At 30.0% G+C, this 22,454-nt stretch overlaps 2 protein-coding genes and 1 long non-coding RNA gene across 6 annotated transcripts in view; 2 read left to right on the top strand and 1 right to left on the bottom strand.

Moving 5' to 3' along the window:
* Nucleotides 1-397: 397 nt before the first annotated feature.
* LOC115882591 (sex-lethal homolog) lies at nt 398-5,295 on the top strand. Its single transcript, XM_030900783.1, has 6 exons — nt 398-523; nt 822-853; nt 1,065-1,378; nt 1,984-2,181; nt 2,562-2,731; nt 4,362-5,295. The coding sequence occupies exons 2-6, from the start codon at nt 824-826 to the stop codon at nt 4,523-4,525; spliced, it is 876 nt and encodes a 291-aa protein (XP_030756643.1). The 5' UTR covers nt 398-523; nt 822-823; the 3' UTR covers nt 4,526-5,295.
* Nucleotides 5,296-6,040: 745 nt separating this feature from the next.
* LOC115882589 (cyclin-L1-like) overlaps nt 6,041-22,454 on the bottom strand; it is a 26,211-nt gene continuing 9,797 nt past the window's right edge. The window contains exons 2-9 of one of the 2 annotated variants that reach the window (XM_030900782.1): nt 19,350-19,533; nt 19,071-19,255; nt 12,270-12,390; nt 10,547-10,653; nt 10,079-10,241; nt 9,855-10,015; nt 8,502-8,711; nt 6,041-6,742 (exon numbers count right to left, since the gene is read on the bottom strand). In XM_030900782.1, the coding sequence (XP_030756642.1) occupies nt 6,418-6,742; nt 8,502-8,711; nt 9,855-10,015; nt 10,079-10,241; nt 10,547-10,653; nt 12,270-12,390; nt 19,071-19,255; nt 19,350-19,533 (1,456 nt within the window). In that variant the 3' untranslated portion in view covers nt 6,041-6,417. Of the gene's footprint in view, nt 6,743-8,501; nt 8,712-9,854; nt 10,016-10,078; nt 10,242-10,546; nt 10,654-12,269; nt 12,391-19,070; nt 19,256-19,349; nt 19,642-22,454 lie in introns of those variants that run through there. The other variant, XM_030900781.1, reaches the window with a different exon arrangement.
* Nucleotides 19,838-20,703, top strand: LOC115882592. Of its 3 annotated transcripts, none has more exons than XR_004050215.1 (4): nt 19,838-19,975; nt 20,053-20,280; nt 20,363-20,490; nt 20,550-20,703. It is a non-coding gene; the product is annotated as an uncharacterized LOC115882592 (long non-coding RNA). The 3 variants fall into 3 exon arrangements; XR_004050213.1 differs by having other exon boundaries at nt 20,053-20,257; nt 20,544-20,703; XR_004050212.1 differs by having other exon boundaries at nt 20,053-20,257.

Consider the following 22,454-nt stretch of genomic DNA (forward strand, 5'->3'; position numbering starts at 1 on the left):
TAATAATTTGCCACTAGTAATGTGCAAATCCAAAAAAAATCGATATCCAAAAATAACTACATCAAGAATGTAGTTTTCTGTAAAGTTTATTTGGAGTTTTTGAGCCAGTTTTAAAAAATTATTCTTATTTATCTAGTTTTTTAATAATAATCACGTAGAATAAGTACTTTTACCATCATGTACAGTTTTAGAAAATGTCCTGTAAGAAAATCAGAGAAGAAATAGTACAGTTTTGAAAAAATTACACCAAAAAGCGCCATCTCTTGTGCGAGTTTATATTTGTCAACAATGATGAATATAAATTAGTCTTAAAATAAACAGTTATTTTTTGTATTTTGTAAGGTTTGTAAGTAAAAAAACAAGATTTTCTAAAAATAAACTCATTTTTTATCTTTAGATTGTTCCAATTTTAAATATTCGACTTCGTCTCCAGTAGAAAACCGGTCTTTTAAGAGCTAAAGTACTTTTTATTTTCACGATTTTAATTTGGAATTTTAATCAACTTTAGAAATACATAAACAAGGTAAGCGCGTAATTAGCTGACAGGCTTTAATTGTTGTAATTTGGTGATATTATATTATTTTATTAACAATAATATATGAAAAAAAAACATAATCTCTGATCTTGTCAAAAACCGGTTATCCTAACCTAAGATTTTCCAGAGAGTTGACGTTTAACAATTTTCTTATATAACGTGAATTAATCGTCTGAAAAATCTGTGTTTATTTTGGATTAGAGATTTAGATTTCGACATGCTTTAAATACCGTTTATTTACTACCAATTTGCGTTGCATATTGTTGACAGTAATCTTCGCTTGCAGATATGTTTGGGACACAACTAGGATCATTCCCAGTGAGTATTGTTTTGTTTGGAATAATTAACACTGTTTAAATTACCCCTAAATGTTTATTCAGTTTTATATTTTGCAACATATTCAAGCTGTATCTGTTGAATAACAAACATTATCTGAAATAATATTTATTATTCAATTACTGTATCTGAGGATGTCATGATCAGGTAGTAACAAATGAACAAAGCAGCAAAATGTCAAATTCATTTTCAGTTCGCGTCAAATATCCAGGAGAGCGAAATTCTACATTTTAACGACACTTCCGGCAGTAGTATGGACCAGAATAATGGGGCTGGTGATAGCTATTCAGGAGACATTGATAAAACCAAGCTTATAGTCAATTATATACCGCAGTTCGCCACCGAAGAGGATCTAGTGCAAATATTCGGTCCTATTGGTAATATAGAAAGTATTAAAATTATGAGGGACTATAAGACAGGATATAGCTTCGGATTTGGGTTCGTTAAGTACTACAAGGAAGAGGATGCTACCAAAGCCATTGACGCTCTAAATGGGTTTAATTTCAGGTAACATATTTGTTTAATATAGGTATAAATGTGAGGGTTAATATTATTGTGATTTTTTCTTTGAGTTTCATCAGAATCTAGTGATTTTTTTTGTAAATAAATGCAGCAGAAAAAATAGTGTATTAATTCAATAGTCAAATACAAGATTATGAAACGAAAATATTGCTTTTTGAGGGGGTTATGTGGGGGTTGGTTTTACTGCAATTTTTTTTAATTTCATCATAATTTAATATTTTTCTTTAAATAAATAAGCAGAAAGAAAGTGTTTATTGATTAAATATCCAGACAACATTAAGAACAAAAAATATTACTTTATTTTACTTTTATTATAAAAATAAATGACTCAGAGTATATGGGGGTTGGTATTACTGTAATTTTTTTGAAACTCCTTGAGGGTGCATCCACATTATCCTAGAAAAAGCGGATCGGCGTAACGACCTTGAAACGATTTCCAGTAATCGCTGGAAATCGATTCAAGGTTAACATTAGTTACGCCGATCCGCTTTTTCGAGGATGGTGTGGTTGCATCCTCTGAATTTAATGATTTTTTTTAAATAAATACGCAGAAATAATAATATATTGCTCTTTTTTCAATTTTATAATAGAAATAAACGACTTAAAGTATCCTACTCAAGACCACCGGGAACCGACATGAAAGATTCGAACTTGTACATCACGAATCTGCCTAAAGATGTGACAGAGCAAGACGTCGAAAATTTGTTCAAAGACTATGGCGAAATTATTCAAAAAACAGTGCTGAAGGACAAACACACGGGACTACCCAGAGGAGTCGCTTTTGTCCGGTAATAATATTGAACATTACATATTATATGTAATGCATTACATATAATTTGTAATGCGTTACATATAATATGTAATGCATTATCATTATATGTAGTACATTACATATAACAAGTAATGCATTACATATAACAAGTAATGGATTATGTATAACACGTAATGCATCACATATAATATGTAATACATTACATATAGCAAGTAATATATTACATATAACAAGAAATGCATTACATATAATATGTAATGTATGGTATATAATGTTTCTAAATGTTATGCATTACATATAACAAGAAATACATTACATATAACAAGCAATACATTACATATAACAAGTTATGCATTACATATAATATGTAATGTATGTTATATAATGTTTTTAAAGGTATGCAAGGGGCGAAGAAGCGCAGGCGGCGATCGCCAACCTAGATGGCAAGCTGCTGGACAGCGCGATGTTGCCGCTCAGCGTGCGCGTTGCCGAGGATCACGGTAGGCAAAAGGCTCAGTATCTGGAGGCGTGGAATCCTATGGGCGGTGGTTTTGGAGGTGGAAGGGGTAAGAGAAGGCGGTTCTAGTTTTTTTCATCACCCTATATAAATATAATGGCTGATATAGCCTATTATTTTTTTTTTCTCTTATATTTAATATCTGTTTTAAATATTAATTTAATTTTAATTCTTTTTTTCTGTGCTACAATCAAATTGGTATTGAAAAATTAATGCTGTTTTGAAATATACTGGGCGTTAAAAGTATTCTGTTGGGGGCCTTTGAATAAAAAAAACTAAGAAAGGAGGGCATATTATATCAATGAAACTGGAATGCGTGTAATGTTAAAAGTTTAAGATGGCTTTCTTAAGTTTTTTTATTGAAGGTTGGGGAAAATTGTGATATTTTAATGGCTTACATGGAATAGTTTAAAATTACGTTTTAAAAAATATCTAATTATTGAAATTGTTTTAAATAAAATGTAATATCTAATATATGGAATTGTTATGCTATGTATATATAAACGTAATTTTAAAACATTCCATGTAATTATAAGGAGAAATGAATTGATCTAATTGATTATATTATCTCACAGCATTGCATATTTATGTCTAAATTTACTACAGTTTAATCATAGTTTTATTTTAGCCGAAGGAAGACTATAGTAGTATTTTTTTAGCATGCTATAAGTTTACTTTCTTTATGTACATAATACAATATTTGACGTATAAACATTTTTTTTTTGAAGTTAATATATGGGTATCTTTTTTATTATTATAAATTTTTATTCGTTTTAATATCTTTTAAGAGTGTAACATATGGTATTTATTTTCTTTACTACATAACATACAAGATACTGAGTTGTCTATAAAACTCATACAAACTTGGAATTATTTCTTAAATTTATCTTGAATGCATTACATATTATATGTTAAAAAAAGCATTACATATAACGTGTAACACATTACATATAATATGTGATCCATTACATATACGATGTAATGCATTACATATAATATGCAATGCATTATATATAATATATGCAATGCATTACCTATAATATGCAATGCATTACATATAATATGTAATACGTTAAATATAACAAGTAATGTATTACATATAACAGGTAATGCATTATATATAACAAGCAATGCATTACATATAACGTGTACATTACATATGATATGTAATCCACATAATATGTAATGCATTGCATATAATATGCAATGCATTACGTATAATATATACTACGCATTACCTATAATATGCAATGTATTACATATAATGTGTAATGCATTACATATAACAAGTAATATATTACATATAATAGGTAATTAATTATATATAACAAGCAATGCATTACATATAATGTGATGCATTAAATATTATATGTAATTGGAACACACTTTATAACATTTTATAGCGATTTGTTTTTAAGCAGAGACTCGTTTTGAATCATTTTAAAGTAATTTAAAATCAAATTAAAGAAAGATATTCTCTTGTATGTTATCAGAAAATAAAATAATATACCGTGGATTTTTTTTAAATGTCTGCTATGTAGACGCGATTTGATTATAGATTTTTTTTTAATTTTTAATATTATAGGTGATTTGAAATATTTATTTAATTTTTTTGTCTATAACTACGTAGTTTTAAGGTTTTATTTGATTGCAAAACGTACTAATTGTGAATGTTTTAGGCTATCCGGGCCTCAGAACAAGCATAATGCCTTTCAGAGATTTAACAGTTCCCACTAGACCGATCCTACCTAACCGCTATACCCGTTTCCCCACGTTTTCCAGTCCGAACGTCAGAAATTTGGGCGCAGGCGACACGTTTTTCCAAAACCCGTTTTTTTACTGATGGAACAGGGCCGTTTATTTTTTCAAAAATTTCGAAAAAACGACGGTTTCGGAATTCTTGACGAAATGGCGAAGGAGCGCGCGAAGTTTCGAGAATTTGTTTGTTGTTTTTAATTTATTTTTGTTACCTGGTGCCGATTTATCTCCTTCCGACTTGAAGTTTTAATCGTGTTTGTGTCTAGTTTTTTTTGTATTTGTTGTGTTTAGTTTTTGTTTTTTCTTTGTTTAGTTGGTATAGTTGAACAAAAAATGTGTTTGTGGATGGATAAATCGGCATTTTTTTTGTTCTGTTTTAATTTAAAATTTCGGAAACATATACAGGTTTCTATCTACGACACTGAGATAAATATGGTATTTTTTAGAGTATATTTCTTTGAATACTGTTAGGAGAAAAATTGACATAACCACCCCCCGCCACTAGTGGTCGTTTTAATATCTTAATACCACAGAAGAACAAATACGTATGATCAAGTAGACTGGGAAGTTATAATTATATTTTTTATTAGTGGTTTATTTTTTGGTCAAAAATTATTAGACAGTACTTATAAAACTACGGGAAAAAACGAAAATATCTGAAGCTTTGGGACTGATTTTTGTTAACAAAAATTATTTTACAGGGTGCGCCAAAAAGTGTCAATTTTTTTATCGTTAAAATTACTATATTGAAAAAGGGTTTATTCAAAATTTCTTCAATTTTAAAAAATCAACAAATAATGAAGTCATTTTGACGTATATCAGAATGACTTTTTTCATGTAATAAGGACTTCTGTATTTGCTACAATGACAGAACTGTCATTGTAGGAAATCAGAGAGGTCCTTGTGTTGGATCTTATGCAAAAAATGGGTTAAAGACACAATATCGAAAAATGTCAAAGAGGAAAGTTGTTCAGAATTTTATTCTACGTCTATGTAGCGCGTTTCGTAAATATAGATACAGGGGTTTTCAAAAAATATAATTTTTGTAAGTCCCTGTATATTTCTGCAGAAAATGGGATTAAGACACAAAATATCGTAAAATGTCAAGAGAGAAAAGCTGTTCAAAATTTGATTCTACGTCTGTGTAGCGAGTTTCGTAAATATATATACAGGGATTTTCAAAAAATGTCACTTTTTGAAAGTTCTTGTATATTTATGAAAGTTAATAGTTAAAACACAAAATATCGAAAAATATCATAGAGAAAAGTTATTCCGAATGTGATTCTACGACTATGTAGCGAGTTTCATAAATATACAAGGTTTTTCAAAAAATAAAGTTTTTTTGTAAGACCCTGTATATTTATGAAATTTCGTACACAGATGTAAAATAAGATTCTGAACAACTTTTCTTACGGACTTTTCTCGATATATTGTCACCTAACCTTACTTTTTCCACATATTATGTGATAAAAATATTTGAATCAATCACCATGACATCTATTTTTAGCACACCCTGTAGAATTATAATAAATCTAGACCAGAAATAAAGTAATATAATTATAACTTCCTTAATACTTGATTTTATGTATTTATTTTCGATCGTGCAATGTATCTACAGGGTGGCTCAACGGATCTAGTTGGAACTCTAAAAAAAAGACGCTGTAAAAAACCGTGTGGAATGCAAAAATTTTTGTCAATTTTTTTCTCTCACACACGCTCATAATAATAGCTTAATCATAGTATTGTTGTATAGTTTTATTTTTTTACTAAATGTAAGAACAGAGAGCAGAAACATATAAGTTAATATAATAATTGTAAAAAGGCGGTTTTAGAGTTTTTTTTGTTTATGTGAATAAATAAAGAGAAGTTGTGTTTTGATCAAAATATAATTTATTTGAAAACTTAACTGTACACTTTTTTTACATCGTAGGTCTCTAATTTACTTTAAGAAATAATATACACCTAAAAAAATCTTTTTTAACTCCTTCTTCTTCGGTCTTTCGACCTTTCTTCGTCCCGGTACTTCGATTTTTTGTACTTCTCGTCCCTCGAAGAGTACTTTTCTTCCCTATCCCTGTATTTGTCATCTCTGTCCCTGTGTTTCTCGTCTCTATCGTATTTTTTGCTGTCCTTTTTGTCTTCATATTTATCGTATCTATCCCGATCCCTGTCTTCTTTGTACTTGCTGTCCCTGTCGTGATCTTTGTATTTGGCATCTTTGTCATACTTGTCATACCTGTCAATGTAGCGATCGTTCTTCGTCTCGCGATCGTTACTAACAGATCTCGACTTTTTTCTGTCCCTGTATACAAGAAAAAATTGAATGACACTGCATAATAGACAGCCTGGTAAGTAGTTATAAAAATAAAATAAAAAAATCAATTTGTGTAGCGAACTTTTCGTATACAAGGTGCGTCAAAAAACATCGGATCTTTACTAACCAATCTACACTTCTTTCTATCCCTGTATATAAGAAAAAAATTGAAGAAACTTCATAATAGCCAGTTTAATGAGTCATTATAAAAATAATATCAAAATCAATTAGTGTAGCAGACTTCATATACAGGGGTCGTGAAAATACATACAACAAAAAGTGGATTGTTACTGATCGATCTGGACTTCTTTCGCTCCTTGTACATAAAAAAAATTAATAAAACTTCATAAAACACCATAATAAGTCGTTCAGGTATAACAAAAATTAAAAAGATCCATTTGTTGCAAACTTTTCGTATACAGGGTGCGTCAAAATACACACAACAAAAAATTGATCATTACCTGATCTCGACCTCTTTCTCCCCCTATATAGTCTATAAAATGAATAACTTTGAATTTTGACCGTTATTTTTTACCAAGATGGCAAATATAAAATCCCTCTGTCAAAAAAGTTACTGATATTCTTTAAATTGAGTGCCTGAACGAATCAGATAGGTAACTCTTTTTACTTTGGTGAAATAGAAAAGGAAAATAATAAAACAAGTGACAGTTCTTCCTCTTCTTGCAAAATCAACACGAAATGTCATAATTGACAAAAGTAAAAATGTCAACAGCTTTTGACATTTCTAAATATTAGACCAATGCCGTCTCTAATAGAACAGCCACGGAGCGAGATTTATGACGTCACGCTAGTTAGATACTGCGGATTAATAAATATAATAAGTAGAATACATGGAAAACATAATTATTCCCTCGTATCTTTGGTTTGTATTTTTAAAAATGATATAGTTTACATGAAATATACATAATATACAGTTAATAAATACAACTTTGGCAAATAAACTATGAACCATACAAATGCAGCAAATGTTTTACAATATACAAATAATGAATAGGTAGTACATAAGATAATGGGTAAAATGTAAAATATATTTTAAATTTTGGGGTTTGAAAATCGATCTAATTTAACAAAAACATTCAATATCTACTAATTCTACTAGTGATGTATTATTATTTGCAGTCACAAAATTTATTTATATATTATAATGTTTACTGCAATTAATAAACTAATATAAACTTGTCAAAAGATGACACATATTTTTTTAAAATTATTATTCTTAACACAAAAACTATCTACAATGACTGTGGAGTACGATTTCAGCCATATTGTAAAACATTTGCTGCATTTGTATGGTTCATAGTTTATCTGCCAAAGTATTTATTACTATAAATAGGTATATATATTGTGTTTATTAACTGTATATTATGTATATTTCATGTAAACTATATCATTTTTAAAATACAAACCAAAAATATGAGGAATAATTATGTTTTCCATGTATTCTACAACATATTTATTAATCCGTAGTATCTAACTAGCGTGACGTCATAAATCTCGATCCGTGGCTGTTCTATTAGAGACGGCATTGCGTCAGCATGGCCGCAAGTTGCTAACCTAATAAAATTAACACTAGAAAAGCCCGCGGGAACTGTCAAATTCAAAGTTATTCGTTTTACAGACTATACATATCAAAGATTCATTGAAACGTGACACTAGACATATTTTGACACACCCTTTTCTATACAAGGTGTGTTAAAATATACAAAAAAAAAACACTTAAGCTTACCTGGCCTTCCTAGATTTGTGCGGCGAATTACTTCGCGATCGGGAGTAGCTTTTCCTTTTGTGGCTTTTCTTGTGGGTCCTCGATTGCGATCTGCTGCGGGATCTGTTGTGCTTTTTGTTCTTTTTGTGCTTCCTATCAGGCGATCGCGTTTCCGACCTGGAGCGTGACCTCTTCTCGCTCATTGGTGGAGGCATATGGCTTCCCGATCGACTAGAAAAAAAATAATTTTCTTTATTTAAAAAAAATATTACATATAATATGTAATGCTTTACATATTATATGTAATGTTTTACATATTATATGTAATGTTTTACATATCATATGTAATGCATTCAGAGTACTTCAGTTTCTTTAAAAACATTACAAATATGTTACTTTATTTTTAAAAATCTATACGCCAGTGCAAGAGAGAGAGAGAGAGACAAACAATACCTAGGCAATGGCGCTCGTGGCCTTTTCTTAGCTCATTCATACTCTACATTACACATTAGATGTGATGTTTTTTAAAGAAATCTCAGAACTATATAATGAAACTATGACCAAACTACTCTAGCTCTATTCTGAATACATTACATATAATATGTAGTACATTACATATATGTAATGCATCACATTATATGTAATGCATCACATATAGGGGTAATGTTTTATATATCGTAATATGTAATGCATTCAGAGTAGTTCATAGTTTGTTTAAAAAAACATTACATATATGTTACTTTATTTTAAAAAATCTATACGCCAGTGCGAGAGAGAGAGAGAGAGACAAACAATACCAAGGCAATGGCGCTCGTGGCCTTTTCTTAGCTCATTCTTACTCTACATTACGCATTAGATGTAATGTTTTTTAAAGAAATCTCAGAACTATATAATGAAACTATGACCAAACTACTCTAGCTCTATTCTGAATACATTACATAATATGTAGTACATTACATATATGTAATGCATCACATATTATAGGTAATGTTTTACATATCATAATATGTAATGCATTCAGAGTAGTTCATAGTTTGTTTAAAAAACATTACATATATGTTACTTTATTTTAAAAAATCTATCCGCCAGTGCAAGAGAGAGAGAGAGACAAACAATACCTAGGCAATGGCGCTCGTGGCCTTTTCTTAGTTCATTCGTACTCTACATTACGCATTAGATGTAATGTTTTTTAAAGAAATCTCAAAACTATATAATGAAACTATGACCAAACTACTCTAGCTCTATTCTGAATACATTACATATAATATGTAATGCATTACATATTCACATATTATATGTAATGCATCACGTTTTTTTTGTAAATGAACTGATTTTTAAAATACCGAAAAAAAAACATCGTTAAATAAGCCTCACCTAATAAATCCACCCCAGGCGTTATGGGCGGAGGTTTTTTGAACATTTTGCGATTCATTGGTTGGCGAATTCTCTCCGCTAATTCCTTTAACCTTGATCCGTTCCGATTTGTATTTTTCGCATAATTCTTCCACTTGTCTCTCTAAATCGTCGATATTTGGCTGTAAAATACAAAAAAAAATAGGGTAAAAAAAATTAAAATAGATAAAAAAAAGTATTCGTACCTTTGATCTATTGTAAAGTTTCAGGATTTTGACGCAGATGTCTCTGATTTCTTTTTCCGTGGCTCCAAAAATGATGTACCAATGAGGGCTTTTCGGTAGAGGTAATTTAAGTTTACGGGCCGTGAGATAAATACAGGCGCACGCCACTGTTTCGGGTTGGTACCTGGAAATAAATAATATAAATATAAATAAATAAAGTAAGTAAAGTGTTTTAAGTTAACGCCTCCTTTTGCCAAGGTTAATCTGAACGAGCCAAGGTTCAATCCGCTGCCAAGATTAATCTGAACGAGGCCTATTTTGTTTACGCGAAATCCGAACCTCGATCCTCGGCCGTGGCAATGTCAATAGCCTACGTCAGTGTCTAAATGCAGCTTATACCAGTAGATTAACCTTATAGTTCCTTAACCGTCGCTTAACTTCGTATGAACTATCGGGAATAATATCCGAGAATAAAATACAATATCTTACCTAACAAAAACGTCAGTTCTTAAAGCGTCATTCATGTAGTTCCAGGAGTACTGCATCAGTTTTTGATTATTTTCGTAACCCAAAACTTGAAGATACAACACTATGATCTGAAAAAAGAAATAATTAAATAACAATAATTTATGCAGGTCTATTGCTATAGTCTATTTCGCGAAAGTTGACCATTCAAGCTCAATAATTGAATTCGAAGATGAAAAACATACTATTTTGGTTCTTACATGACCTCTATGAAGAATAAAAATAATTTTAGTAGTATAATTTAGTAAATAAAATAATTTAGTACAAAAAGTAGACAATAACATCCCTTGGGTTCACTGAAATCTCTTACTTGAACACCAGAAGTGGGATAATGACAGAAAATAAGTAAAGGAAGATTTACAAAAGTAAATGAATATGACAGATGTAATCGCAAAACATTTTCCGATGCACGTCATCAATCATATCGACATTGACATTAAAGTCTATAAATCTGACTAAATGAAATTTTGCCAAAAATGTTTAAATTTGTTGTATAATATAAGATACCAAGCAGCTCTTCATTTTACTTTATAGATTATAGATTTTAATGATTATAACAGATATTTTATTTAGATTAAAGCTGCACACATTGGTCACATTGCGCCGCGTTCAGCAATGTTGTCCTTTATTATTTGACAATTAACCTAGAGTCAGTCATTATTTTGTATAATATCGTGTTGGTGTTAAATATTTGTAATTCTCGTTTTTTTGCTTATTTTCGTAGTTTTTTTTTAAATTGCAGTTTTAAGCACGAACAGTTCTTTTAAGAACTAAATTTTCGAATTTTTGTATTGCATTTCTTGAAATTATGTGTTGAAAATATGCCGAAGCATTTAAACAGTCGAAGCAAAGAGCTTGTAGCTTCCTGATAAACTATTTTGAACGAGAACGTGACAATAAAAGGCCCTTTATTATCCTTGACGGCAGTCAGAGAAGTAAGTTTGATTGATAAGCACATTACACCACTTCACCAAGTTAGTTTTTATTAAATTCTGTGATTATTAGTTTGTGCATTAATAGCACCTTCTTACTTGTTATTACCACTTATGGCGTTGTAAGATGAACATCAATAAATAAATAAATAACCCATAATAAAGCTTGGAATAATCTTCATAATGGACTAGTTTTGCAAATATGTAATAAGTAAAATAAGCTATAAAAGAAATAAATCAATAATTAATTACTAAAATATTAGTTATTAAACTAAAAATAAAACGTAAAAAATAATATAATAAATATATTGTTTGTCGCTTATAAAGTAATATTCGTCTCAAGATAAATCCATCACAATCTGGCAGCGCTGTCACCATCGTTTATCACTCAAAGTTCATCACGTGCATCGGAAATTGTTTTGAGATTACCATATTGCGGTTCTTACATGACCTCTATGATGAATAAAAATGATTTTTTAGTACGATGAAACTTTGCTGGAAAACATAATCGAAACGCTATTCTTTCATATTAAAAATGTACTAAATTTAGTATGAAAAATTAGGCAATAACATCCTTGGGATTCACTGCAACGTGAACACCAGAAGTGGGATAATGACAGAAAATAAGTAAAGAAAGATTTGAATATGACAGATATAATAACATATTAAGACTAGAAAATCCAAGGTTTCTTTGTGTGCAGGGCTTGAATAGTCATCTTTTTTGAAAAAAAAAACGCACTCTATATGTAAATTACCTTGTGAGGGTGTTTGATATGAACGCAGAATCCTAGTTCTTTCAAAACTCTTCTCTCGGCTTTTATCACTAAATTTTTCGTGTGAATATAGTTCTGGTCCAAAATAACTGGATGAATAGGACTGTGAAAAATAAAACTTTCTTGAAACCGCGTACATACCACAGGAAGAAACTTTTGATTCTTCCTGTATCAAAAATGTTATTATTACAAACAAAATACTGTTTTTTGGGATGAAGAATGAAAAAAATTGAATTGAAATTTGGAGTCACATAATAATAAGAATAGTTTTTTAAGAAAATTAATTTTAAAAAAAATTAAATAAAATGGTGATAAAGTTTAAGTTCTCCAAGTTTCAACTTAGTTTTTTTTCTGAAGCATAACTTTGAATTGATTTAAATAAAAAAAGATTTTAAACTATGCCACCATTTTTCTTGTTACCTGTTCCTTACCATTGTTATTACTTTTAGGGTAATCTTACCATCATTATTATGATTTTTTTCGAGCCCTTTTTACATTATTGTCTATCCCGTTAGTATCAATTTTCTCACAACAGCTAGTAAGGTTCTGAAAAAACTCTAAAAAAATTAATAGACAATGAAAATGTATGGTTACGATGGTCAAAAATAATTCTAAAACATTCTGGATTTTTCTTCGAGTCTTCTTATCTTCCATTTTTACCGACGTCAATATGGTTTGACATTTTTTGGAATTATCAGTATTTTAATAAAAGGCAAGAAACGCAATAATTTTTCTAAATAAAAATATATAAATGTATTCTGTCTTGATATAAACTAGTTAAATTTATGTGTTGGAGATATTCTAATACAAAAAGTGAACATTATATTCTTACCTTTTCAGCTAAAAATTTTGTATAATACAATAAAAAAATCAAGTTCAAGTTACCCCTGTATATTATCTAGAATTTCTTTGATCTTTATAATCAAACGAGCCAAGGTACATTTTAGCAGACTACATGCAAAAAAATAACAGAAAATACAATTATCTATGGATTAAAATGACAGACAAAAATGGCACAGCCACGTATCTTTTTGATGGACAGACTGTAGCTGTATACAGGGTGTCCCAGAAATAAGTGCAAGTATTTTAAGGGGTGGTAGATTTCGATAAAAGAAACATATGTTCTCTTTATCGTTTTTTCAAATAAGTCCAAAATAACGGAGTTATTTTACTCAAAAAAAATGATTTTTTGCTCAAATTTTGAGAACCACTGGATCTTTTCTGGATTTTCTTTCTTATAAATTTAATCTACTATCTATTATCAAGAAATTATGTTTTTTAACTAAAAACTAAAAAAATTCCAAAAATTTTTTCAAAAAATTCCGGATTTTCAAAAAAAATTTTCACGATAAAAACCTCGTAGACGTGTTTCTGGGGTTGAACCATTTAAAACACTTGCACTTATTTCTGGGACACATTGTATACTGGCTACGTGTTTTTTTTTGTTGCATAACCTTAAGTATACCCCATAACATTAGTAGTATTAAATAAAAAATGTGACTGGACAACACTAATCCAGGGATGTGAAAAATATATGCACGAAAGACTGTTTGAAACATATGAATCGCACATAAATATGTTTACCATGGAAGCCAGCCAATATTAATATTTTCATAATAAACCACAAAAAAAAACATTTAAAAAATTAATATAATAACGTCGGGCTGTAGATCAGGAAATGTAGAAAATGTCGAAGACGGAGAGTTGGATAGAAGATGGCGAGCTGGCCTTTGTGGAACCGTCTCAGATACTGGCTTTTGTGCAAGGAAAAATAGCAACTGGAATATAAAATTTATATTGTCATATCTTTTCCAATATTGTCAGAAAAAAATGTCACTTTAATTCAACAGTAAATTGTCTTTTGTCAATTTTTGGATGTTGTCTCTAGAAATTGATTCTTTTCTTTCGTTGGGCGGTTTTTTGAGATACACTGTATATTTTTGGACATATATTTTTGGAAAAATGACAGACAATCTTTGACTGTCATATATTCCTTTGCAGCTGATATTTTTTAAACGATATCAATTATTGATAAAAATGACAGAAAATACAATTTATATGCGAATTAAAATGGCAGATAACAACGAATGTCACTGTCATGTCTTCTTGTTGGACAGACAATGCTTTATATGAACAAATGATATGTCTAATAATGACAGACCACATATTATCATTTAACACCATATAATCCCAGTTATATGGGAAAGTACTACCAGTCATGTCCTATGCATGATGACCTACAACACTTAAAAGGGACATTATAAGGAAACTACAGATCGCACAACGCCCAATGGAACGAAATATGCTGGAAATAACCAAGGTAGACCGTAAAAGAATAGAGTGGATATGACACAAGACCCAGGCAATAGATGTCAGCCACAGAATCAAATCCCTCAAGTGGCAATATGGGCAGGATACCTGGCAAGAAGGACGGACAACAGATGGACCACAAAAATTATAGCATGTCACCCCCGAGGAATTAAGAGGCCTAGAAGAAGACCGAACCTGAGATGGGACCATGATATCAGGAAAATAGCAGGTGCCTGCATAGCCAACAATAGAACAATGGGCCCAACACCATAATTGGATACAGTTGAATAAGTTGAAAATGATGATAATGAATACCACTTATATGGGAAATTACACCAAAATTTATATATACCGTAGTCACATAGTGAATTCCGTTTTTTCATGAAGATCCTAGTTATCTTATTAGGTTAGTTCTTTTCATTAAGTGACTAGGCTCTTCATGAAAAGACGGAATACACTATGACACTACAACTTATATACCACTTGATAATAATAGTAATGATAACAATAAAATCAGAAAATTAATTTAGTGTTGAATTTTCTTAAACTTGCATTTAACTGTAAAAAACGACGTCATGGTACCCATAAAACTAACAATTTAGTTAAAGCTTTTCTACACCAAACCAGATGTTCTTGACAAGAACTGTGTGATACTTTTTGACAGACATTTAAATTACAATAACAAAATATTCCTAAAACACTTGATTTTTGTCTCTAAAAAATTTAATTATTTTAAATTAGTTTTAAGATTCAACAAGAACACTAAAACACAGAGCTGTCATTGTCAGAAACATCATGGATAGATGTAAAATTCAAACTTATGTCCCCAAAAAAGTCTTATATGGGTATTTGCCCCCTCGCAAAAAAATCTACAAAATAATATAGTTATTTTTTGTAAACACTACTGCGTTAATCCAACAGAGACTAATTGTCAGCAGTGGTCTACCAGTAAACAAATTTGCCTAATGGACAAAAAACTGCTTAACGTTTCGGAAAGTTTCGGAAGCAAAAAAAAATACAAAGAACAAAGAAAAAAAACTATTTTAAATAGTTTGCTATACAGGGCGTTTCAAAACAAATGCGAAAAACTTCAGGGGGTGATTCCTTGTTCAAAATAAAGGGTAGTTTGCTTTATAAACGTTGGGTCAAAAGTCAACCATTAGGGAGATATCGCGGTACAAAGATGGCGGAAAAATAATGTTTTTATTTTTTTATCTCGAAAAAGCGATAGACTAATTTTTATTTTATGGAAGCATTACTGTTATGAAAACACACTTTTGGTAATTTTCTCACTTTTTTAAAATGAGTGGAAGAGGTTGAAATAAACTACCCCTATCATTCTTGTTAACGAAATTTAAAGAAAAATCTTATCAAACACATGCAAAAATTAATTTGGAAAGTTTAGTTTGTTTAGAAACTTTTTTATCTCTTGTGTTTTTTTGATAAAACTCACCAATTTGAAATTAAAAAATAAAATGTAAAGCATTACATGTCAGGACAAAAAACATTTTTAAATAAAGAATCTAGTGGGCTGCTGTAAAACAGTTTTATTTCGTAATAATATCGTTACATTTGCAGTAGAGTAATGTCAAATAAAATAATATTAGAAACATCCTAAAAAGTGACAGCGGCCGACTAGATTTTTTCCTATAAAAATTACAGCAGCCCACTAGATTCTTTATCTTAAAATATATTTTGTCCTGACATGTACCTAATGCTTTACATTTTATTTTTTAATTTCAAATCGGTGAGTTTTATCAAAAAAAAAACACAAGAGATAAAAAAGTTTCTAAACAAACTAAACTATCCAAATTAATGTTTGCATGTGTTTGATAAGATTTTTCTTTAAATTTCGTTAATAAGAACGATAGGGGTAGTTTATTTCAACCCCTTCCACTCATTTTAAAAAGTGAGAAAATTACCAGAAAGTGTGTTTTCATAACAGTAATGCTTCCATAAAATTTCATTAGTCTATCGTTGTTTTCAAGATAAAAAAATAAAAACATTATTTTTCAGCCATCTTTGTACCGTGATATCTCCCTAATGGTTGACTTTTGACCCAACGTTTATAAAGCAAACTACCCTTTATTTTGAACAAGGAATCACAACCCTGACATTTTTCGCATTTGTTTTGAAACACCCTGTATAATAAATTAAATGCAACTATTTGCAAACACTTTTATTTTATCTCCGAAACTAAAGTTCCAAAAAAATTCGTAATATATCTAGAAATTCATTTACCCACTAGTAGTTAGAAAAAGCGTTTTTGGTAAACTCTGTCTCTAATAGTTTCTGAAAAATAAAATTAATTTTTTTAAAAAGGTCCGATTAAATTTATATCTCCGAAACTAAAGTTCCAAAAAAATTCGTAATATATCTAGAAATTCATTTACCCACTAGTAGTTATAAAAAGCGTTTTTGGTAAACTCTGTTTTTTTTTAAACAGAGACATCTACAAAAACCGTTGGCGTTCTATTTTAATTGTCTCCATTGGATTAACGCAGCAGCGTTTACAAAAAATAACTATTTTATTTTGTAGATTTTCTTGTAATGGCAAAATACCCATACATAACTTTTTTTGGAGAGATGAATCCGCCACTTAGTGTTAACCTCAATACCTACTAAACTTTCATTTGAGATAAATAATAGATTTTGACAAAAGAAATATTAGAAAATCATAATATATATAATCTTAATAATTAAATATAAGACTTATACTCCATATTCAGCTTATTAATGTTGCATGACGCATACACTTAAATACTTCATATCCCACTAAGTGTTTCTCAATCTTCTTCATGTATGTATCAAAATTCCTCAAACCTCAAAAATGCCTACCTTCAAACATTTGACATATTTTTGACACTTCTTCTATTTTATGTCAATTCATTTTCAAGTCGTCTTTGACTTATCAAGTTTCTATCCAGTCTTTAGTTAATTTTATCTTCAATTCTTCTGTTTTTGATATTCCCCTTCAATTTTTCTTGTGTTCCATACTTATTTTTTCCTTCTCATGATGTTTTTTGAAATTTTTTAACAGAGTAACATAACCTAATATTCATTTAACACAATATACAAAGCCTTAAAGAAAAATATACCACACTGGTTCCTTTTTGTATTAGAATATACCACCTTTTTCTTTCTAAAACCTACCTTAATTTTCCCATTCTATTATAAATTATTATAAAACCAAAATAAATACAAAATCTGAAACTAAACAAATGTAATACATGACATATGTTATTAAGAGTTTCATTTATACTTGCCTTCTATTAAAACTAATACTAATTAACAGAGATTTGTCGCTTACAATTTGAGAACAAATCCAAAAACGGTCAAACCATATCAAAACCAATGCTCACCAATAATCGATTTTTAGTCTCGGAGACGTTTTAAGCGATTTAATGCAGATTCCCACAGCTTCTTAGGGGTGATGTGTTTTTTCAAGACACACCCAGTACAATGTGAGCAGATTTTTGGGACACAGTCTGTAATAACAATATACTTTGAGTATTTTCTAATATCTGAATCGTACAGAATAAAACCAAGTTTATGTGTTACTTCTTACTGAAAGAATAATTTGTCCTACAGAGATTTTTAAATAATTTTTCCTAACCAGTTTTTTAATAAACAATGTCAATTGATACTTCAACAATTACAGAATACATTATTTCAAGTTTTAATAATATAAGAAAACTATATTTCTGACAAAATAGCAAATAAAACAGTTAATATAGCCTTTTAATAACTAATAGCAACAAACAGAACATCTAAAATCCCCCTTTTTATCACTTGTTTGTTTAAAAACCATTAACATGTTCCTAGCATTATTTTGATCATGGATAAATATAAATAAGTAGATCACTGGTATAACATTTTAATTTCAACTTGTTTTATCCTCAAAGTATCTGTAAAATCATAAAAAAAACTACAAAACATACAAAAGTTGAAACTAAAATACTACATTCCCTTGACTCACTCGATTACATTTATTCAAGACAATATTGATTATTTCCTCGATAACCCTGATTTGAAAGTAAACAAATTTTATATATTTACCTTTATATACTTATATACGACTAACATAGCCCTAACATATCAGCTAAAATCAGCCTGATCAAAACCACATGGGCAATGTTATATAATAAAGGGATTAAATAAGAATCCCATATGTAATAAATAAAGATCGTATTATATCCACAATCTCAAAAAAAATTGGCACTATACATATATAAAAATATAAACAAAAATTGTTATGCTTCAGAAAAAAATGGGAATTAGTGATAATAATGTTTCGTTTATGGATAACTTTTAGACAAATTAGGTTACCTAAAGTTATCAATAAATTAAAACAAAACTACAGATTTCTGAAAGATAAAATGATAAATTTTGACCCTAGTAGGTGTTCAGAAACAGAATATGATGGTACTAAAGAAAAAAATGCGTATTTACGTATAATAAAGTGGTACTTACTTTCCATTGTTCACTTGTCGAATATGCGTGAACACATTAATAACATCTCTGACCCTTCGGGGGGCTTCTTCTATCTTTGAGGCGAGACAAACACAGCCCATAGCCGTGTGTTCGACTGGGTGGCGTACTAAACTTTTGGAGTAGTAAAATCTTTGAAGTAGTACTTGTCCAGTCGCCATAGCTACCTACAAGGAAGGCGGCCAAAAAGTACGTTAAATAACAAGTTCCCAACGAAATAAATACAATAAAAACATAGTATTTCTAAAGCTGAGTGCTTACCTGAGGTAGTTTTAATAAAATCCCGGCGGATTGTATCAGTTCACAACCGTAAATGCGCAAATCTGTTTCAGCATCCAGACACAAGCCATCTTTTTGTGATGGTGTGTTTAGGAGCCGTTCCTCGGGCAAAAGCTGATTTTTCAGCGTGAGAATCACTTTGCCATACGGTTTTACATTGTTTTTGGTTGAATTTGACGCACTTTTTTCGTCATTTAATGCCATATTCAATCATCAAACTAGGAAATTGTACGTACGAAATGCTAAAACTGACACAAATAACAAAATGGAAGGCAGAGCAGAAGGCAGAAATGAAGTTTGTCAAGTTTGACGTTTAATGAACGGAAGTGATGGTGGACATTCTTTATGCTTCTGTGGCACGGGTGTATCGATAGATCCGTGTTCTGTGGTCGTAGTAGTTCAAATATCCTATCTTTTGTTGTCAATTTTTTGTTGATATACTTATCTGTGGTTTATATTTGAATTTTGAATTGGAAATTGGCAGTTGATTGAAAAATACTTAAAATAGATATGTTTTTAAAAAATTTTTAATAAAAGTTTTATAGAATATTTTAGGAGCTGTAAAATGAGCAATGAAAACCCTCTTATATTAAGACTTGAGCTGCAAGGTAGGCATTTTACTTGTTAATTCTACTAAAGTCGCTATATTTAATAAACATACATTTTACTGAGTCTACATTTTTAGGCAAGAGCAATAGCCCTCTGTTTAGAGACCTACGCTACGATATTTGTATTTAAACAGGCGACTTATTAGCATAGCACGTTGATCACCAACTTGAAGACATTGTCCAGATTTTCAGTGAAGAAAACTGGAAGACGATAAGCTTTACTTGAACAGCTCTGTTTGAAGATATGGTTCGAGAAAGAAAAGAACAAAAAGAATACACAAAGTACTACTAAATAACAAAATTAAGTAAATTTAGATAGCATTGTTGAATAATTTGTATTTATCAGAAGAAATAGTGTAGTCTTACAATTTTCTTTATTTTTTCCAGTTACCAGTAAGACAGAGTGGTATATTTTAGAAAGAAATGGATATAAAAACAGCTTGCAATATTCTTTATTTTACATAAAAAGTCAGGGTAGTGATCCACTGTTTAGAAATTAGAAAGACACATTTTAAGTAATATTTTTATAGACATACATGGGTGATACAAACATATTTTTACACTTAAGTTTTAGATTTAAAATTGCCATTCCAAGAGAAATACTAAATTATTGAAGCTTTCCAGCAGGAATGGGCCTTCCTTCATGAATATACATACTAAAATAGGCCATATTATACTTGAATTATACAGGGCGAGTTAGTTTTGGACTTGAAATTTGTTTAAAATGTACAGTGATATTTAATTATTAATTAATATGATAAAAAATCATGTGAGAGATCTTGTTTTATTTATTTGAGTACAGAATGTGTATGGTAAAAGCAAAAAATCCCTCTAGATAATGGAAGTTTATCAAAAATGCTGAAACATGTAGTTTGAAAGGAAAAAATAAGTTACTGAGTACCTGGTATATAATAATATACTCTAGAGCCTTACTAGAATGTTATTTAACAAGATTACTTTGAATTTAATTGAAATATCTAACCTGTTGCTTTTGGTTTAACTCCGTATATTAGAATTTTTTAATTTCTCTTATTTAGAGATTCTAAGATACTGTATTTACTAAATATTTACTGTTAATCGTGTAAAGAATATATAATATTAAGAGATTTATGTTTAATAAGTGTGCACAAGTTATAAATAAAGATGTTACGATGAACCAAAATATATCAAACACTCAAAATTCTTCTTTAGTCTTGTGTTGTTTTAGGGTTTGGAAATTATTAAAAATCTACAAAACCTTAATTAGAATAGCACAGAATCATGTCAAATGAGATTTCTTTTTGAATTCAGTGCATAATTCGTTAAATAAAAGCAAGAAATCTTGGCCATTACATTGACTAACAAAATGTCCTGTAGAAGTTATATGTTGGGGTAATACTATCTTGTTTTATGATTTATAGATGTAATAAGGCTCTATTTAACTAAATATTACATCAGTTAATTAAATATCGAATAACAAAGTTATATCCTTGTTATATTAATTGAATATTCTAAAGGCTACCGAACCGCCATGATATTTTTTTTTTCTAATTTATATGTGTTTGATAGGTTTGAAACTGCCTAGTTAACTATATTTATTGTTAATCTATAATTCCTTAACTATTTTAAAGGTTCAAAACCTTTTTTAAGGCAAAAAATCTATTTTTTATGATATTAACAATTACGGACATTGGTGTAATAAAAATGCGATATCTTTGTGAATTTTATTTTATTTGTTTATTGTTTGGTGTCATTTTATTCGGAAAACATGTAGCTACATTTCCCTGGTAGTAGTTTAGTCTCCAAGGTAGTGTTATATTGCTAAATTTCCATTTGAACTTGAAATTTAGGTAAAAAAATACATAATTTTCCATCGAAACAAAAGAGAAACGCGCGTTGGGGCTCCCTCTAGCGTCAAAAATCATGAACCGAGCGCCAAAGCTCAATATTATTGGTCGTTTCGGTTGATCTACGTCATTTTTGGACGGACCGTTGACGATGTAACATCTATGTCGGTTGCGTCTCCAGAATTTTTGTTAATTGGGAGTGAAAAATGCATTTTCTTTATATATTGTGCTCGGAAAACATGTGTATTGCATATCTGAACTGCTAGAGAGGGTAAGTGCGACCATTTTCCTACGAATTTCCCGATATTTTTCGAAAAATTCGACCATCTAAAGGCGGCTGGTAGAAGCAGAAAATCAACAAAAAAGTCAAAGCCGCCTCTATTTTGTTATTAATTCTTTCTGTTTAGTTTTTTTTATATGTACTTTCTGTTGCTATAAATAGATATGTTTTTTTGTGGATTGAAAGTATTTTACATAAAATAATTAACTAGAAAGAAGTGTCAACTCTGTGTTAAATCGTGGAAACACGATACGCCACCGAAAGCCTTCGTTGTCGTCTGGAGAACTAATTTTCCAATTGACAGGTTGACATGATAAGGACATGATGGCTTAATTTTCATTTCCGTTTCCGGTTATTCAATGGCGGGTCCTCT

Source organism: Sitophilus oryzae, unplaced genomic scaffold (assembly GCF_002938485.1).
Source record: "Sitophilus oryzae breed Bouriz unplaced genomic scaffold, Soryzae_2.0 scaffold_1789_pilon_pilon, whole genome shotgun sequence".
In the NCBI taxonomy this organism is placed as follows: domain Eukaryota; kingdom Metazoa; phylum Arthropoda; class Insecta; order Coleoptera; family Curculionidae; genus Sitophilus; species Sitophilus oryzae.

What these genes read in the sequence shown, in the direction of transcription:
- LOC115882591 (XM_030900783.1), top strand. Translation starts at nt 824, where the DNA reads ATGTTTGGGACACAACTAGGATCATTCCCA. An exon ending in CTAAATGGGTTTAATTTCAG is followed by an intron (nt 1,379 to 1,983) that starts GTAACATATTTG and finishes ATTTTATAATAG; the next exon opens with AAATAAACGACTTAAAGTAT. An exon ending in TGGTTTTGGAGGTGGAAGGG is followed by an intron (nt 2,732 to 4,361) that starts GTAAGAGAAGGC and finishes TGAATGTTTTAG; the next exon opens with GCTATCCGGGCCTCAGAACA.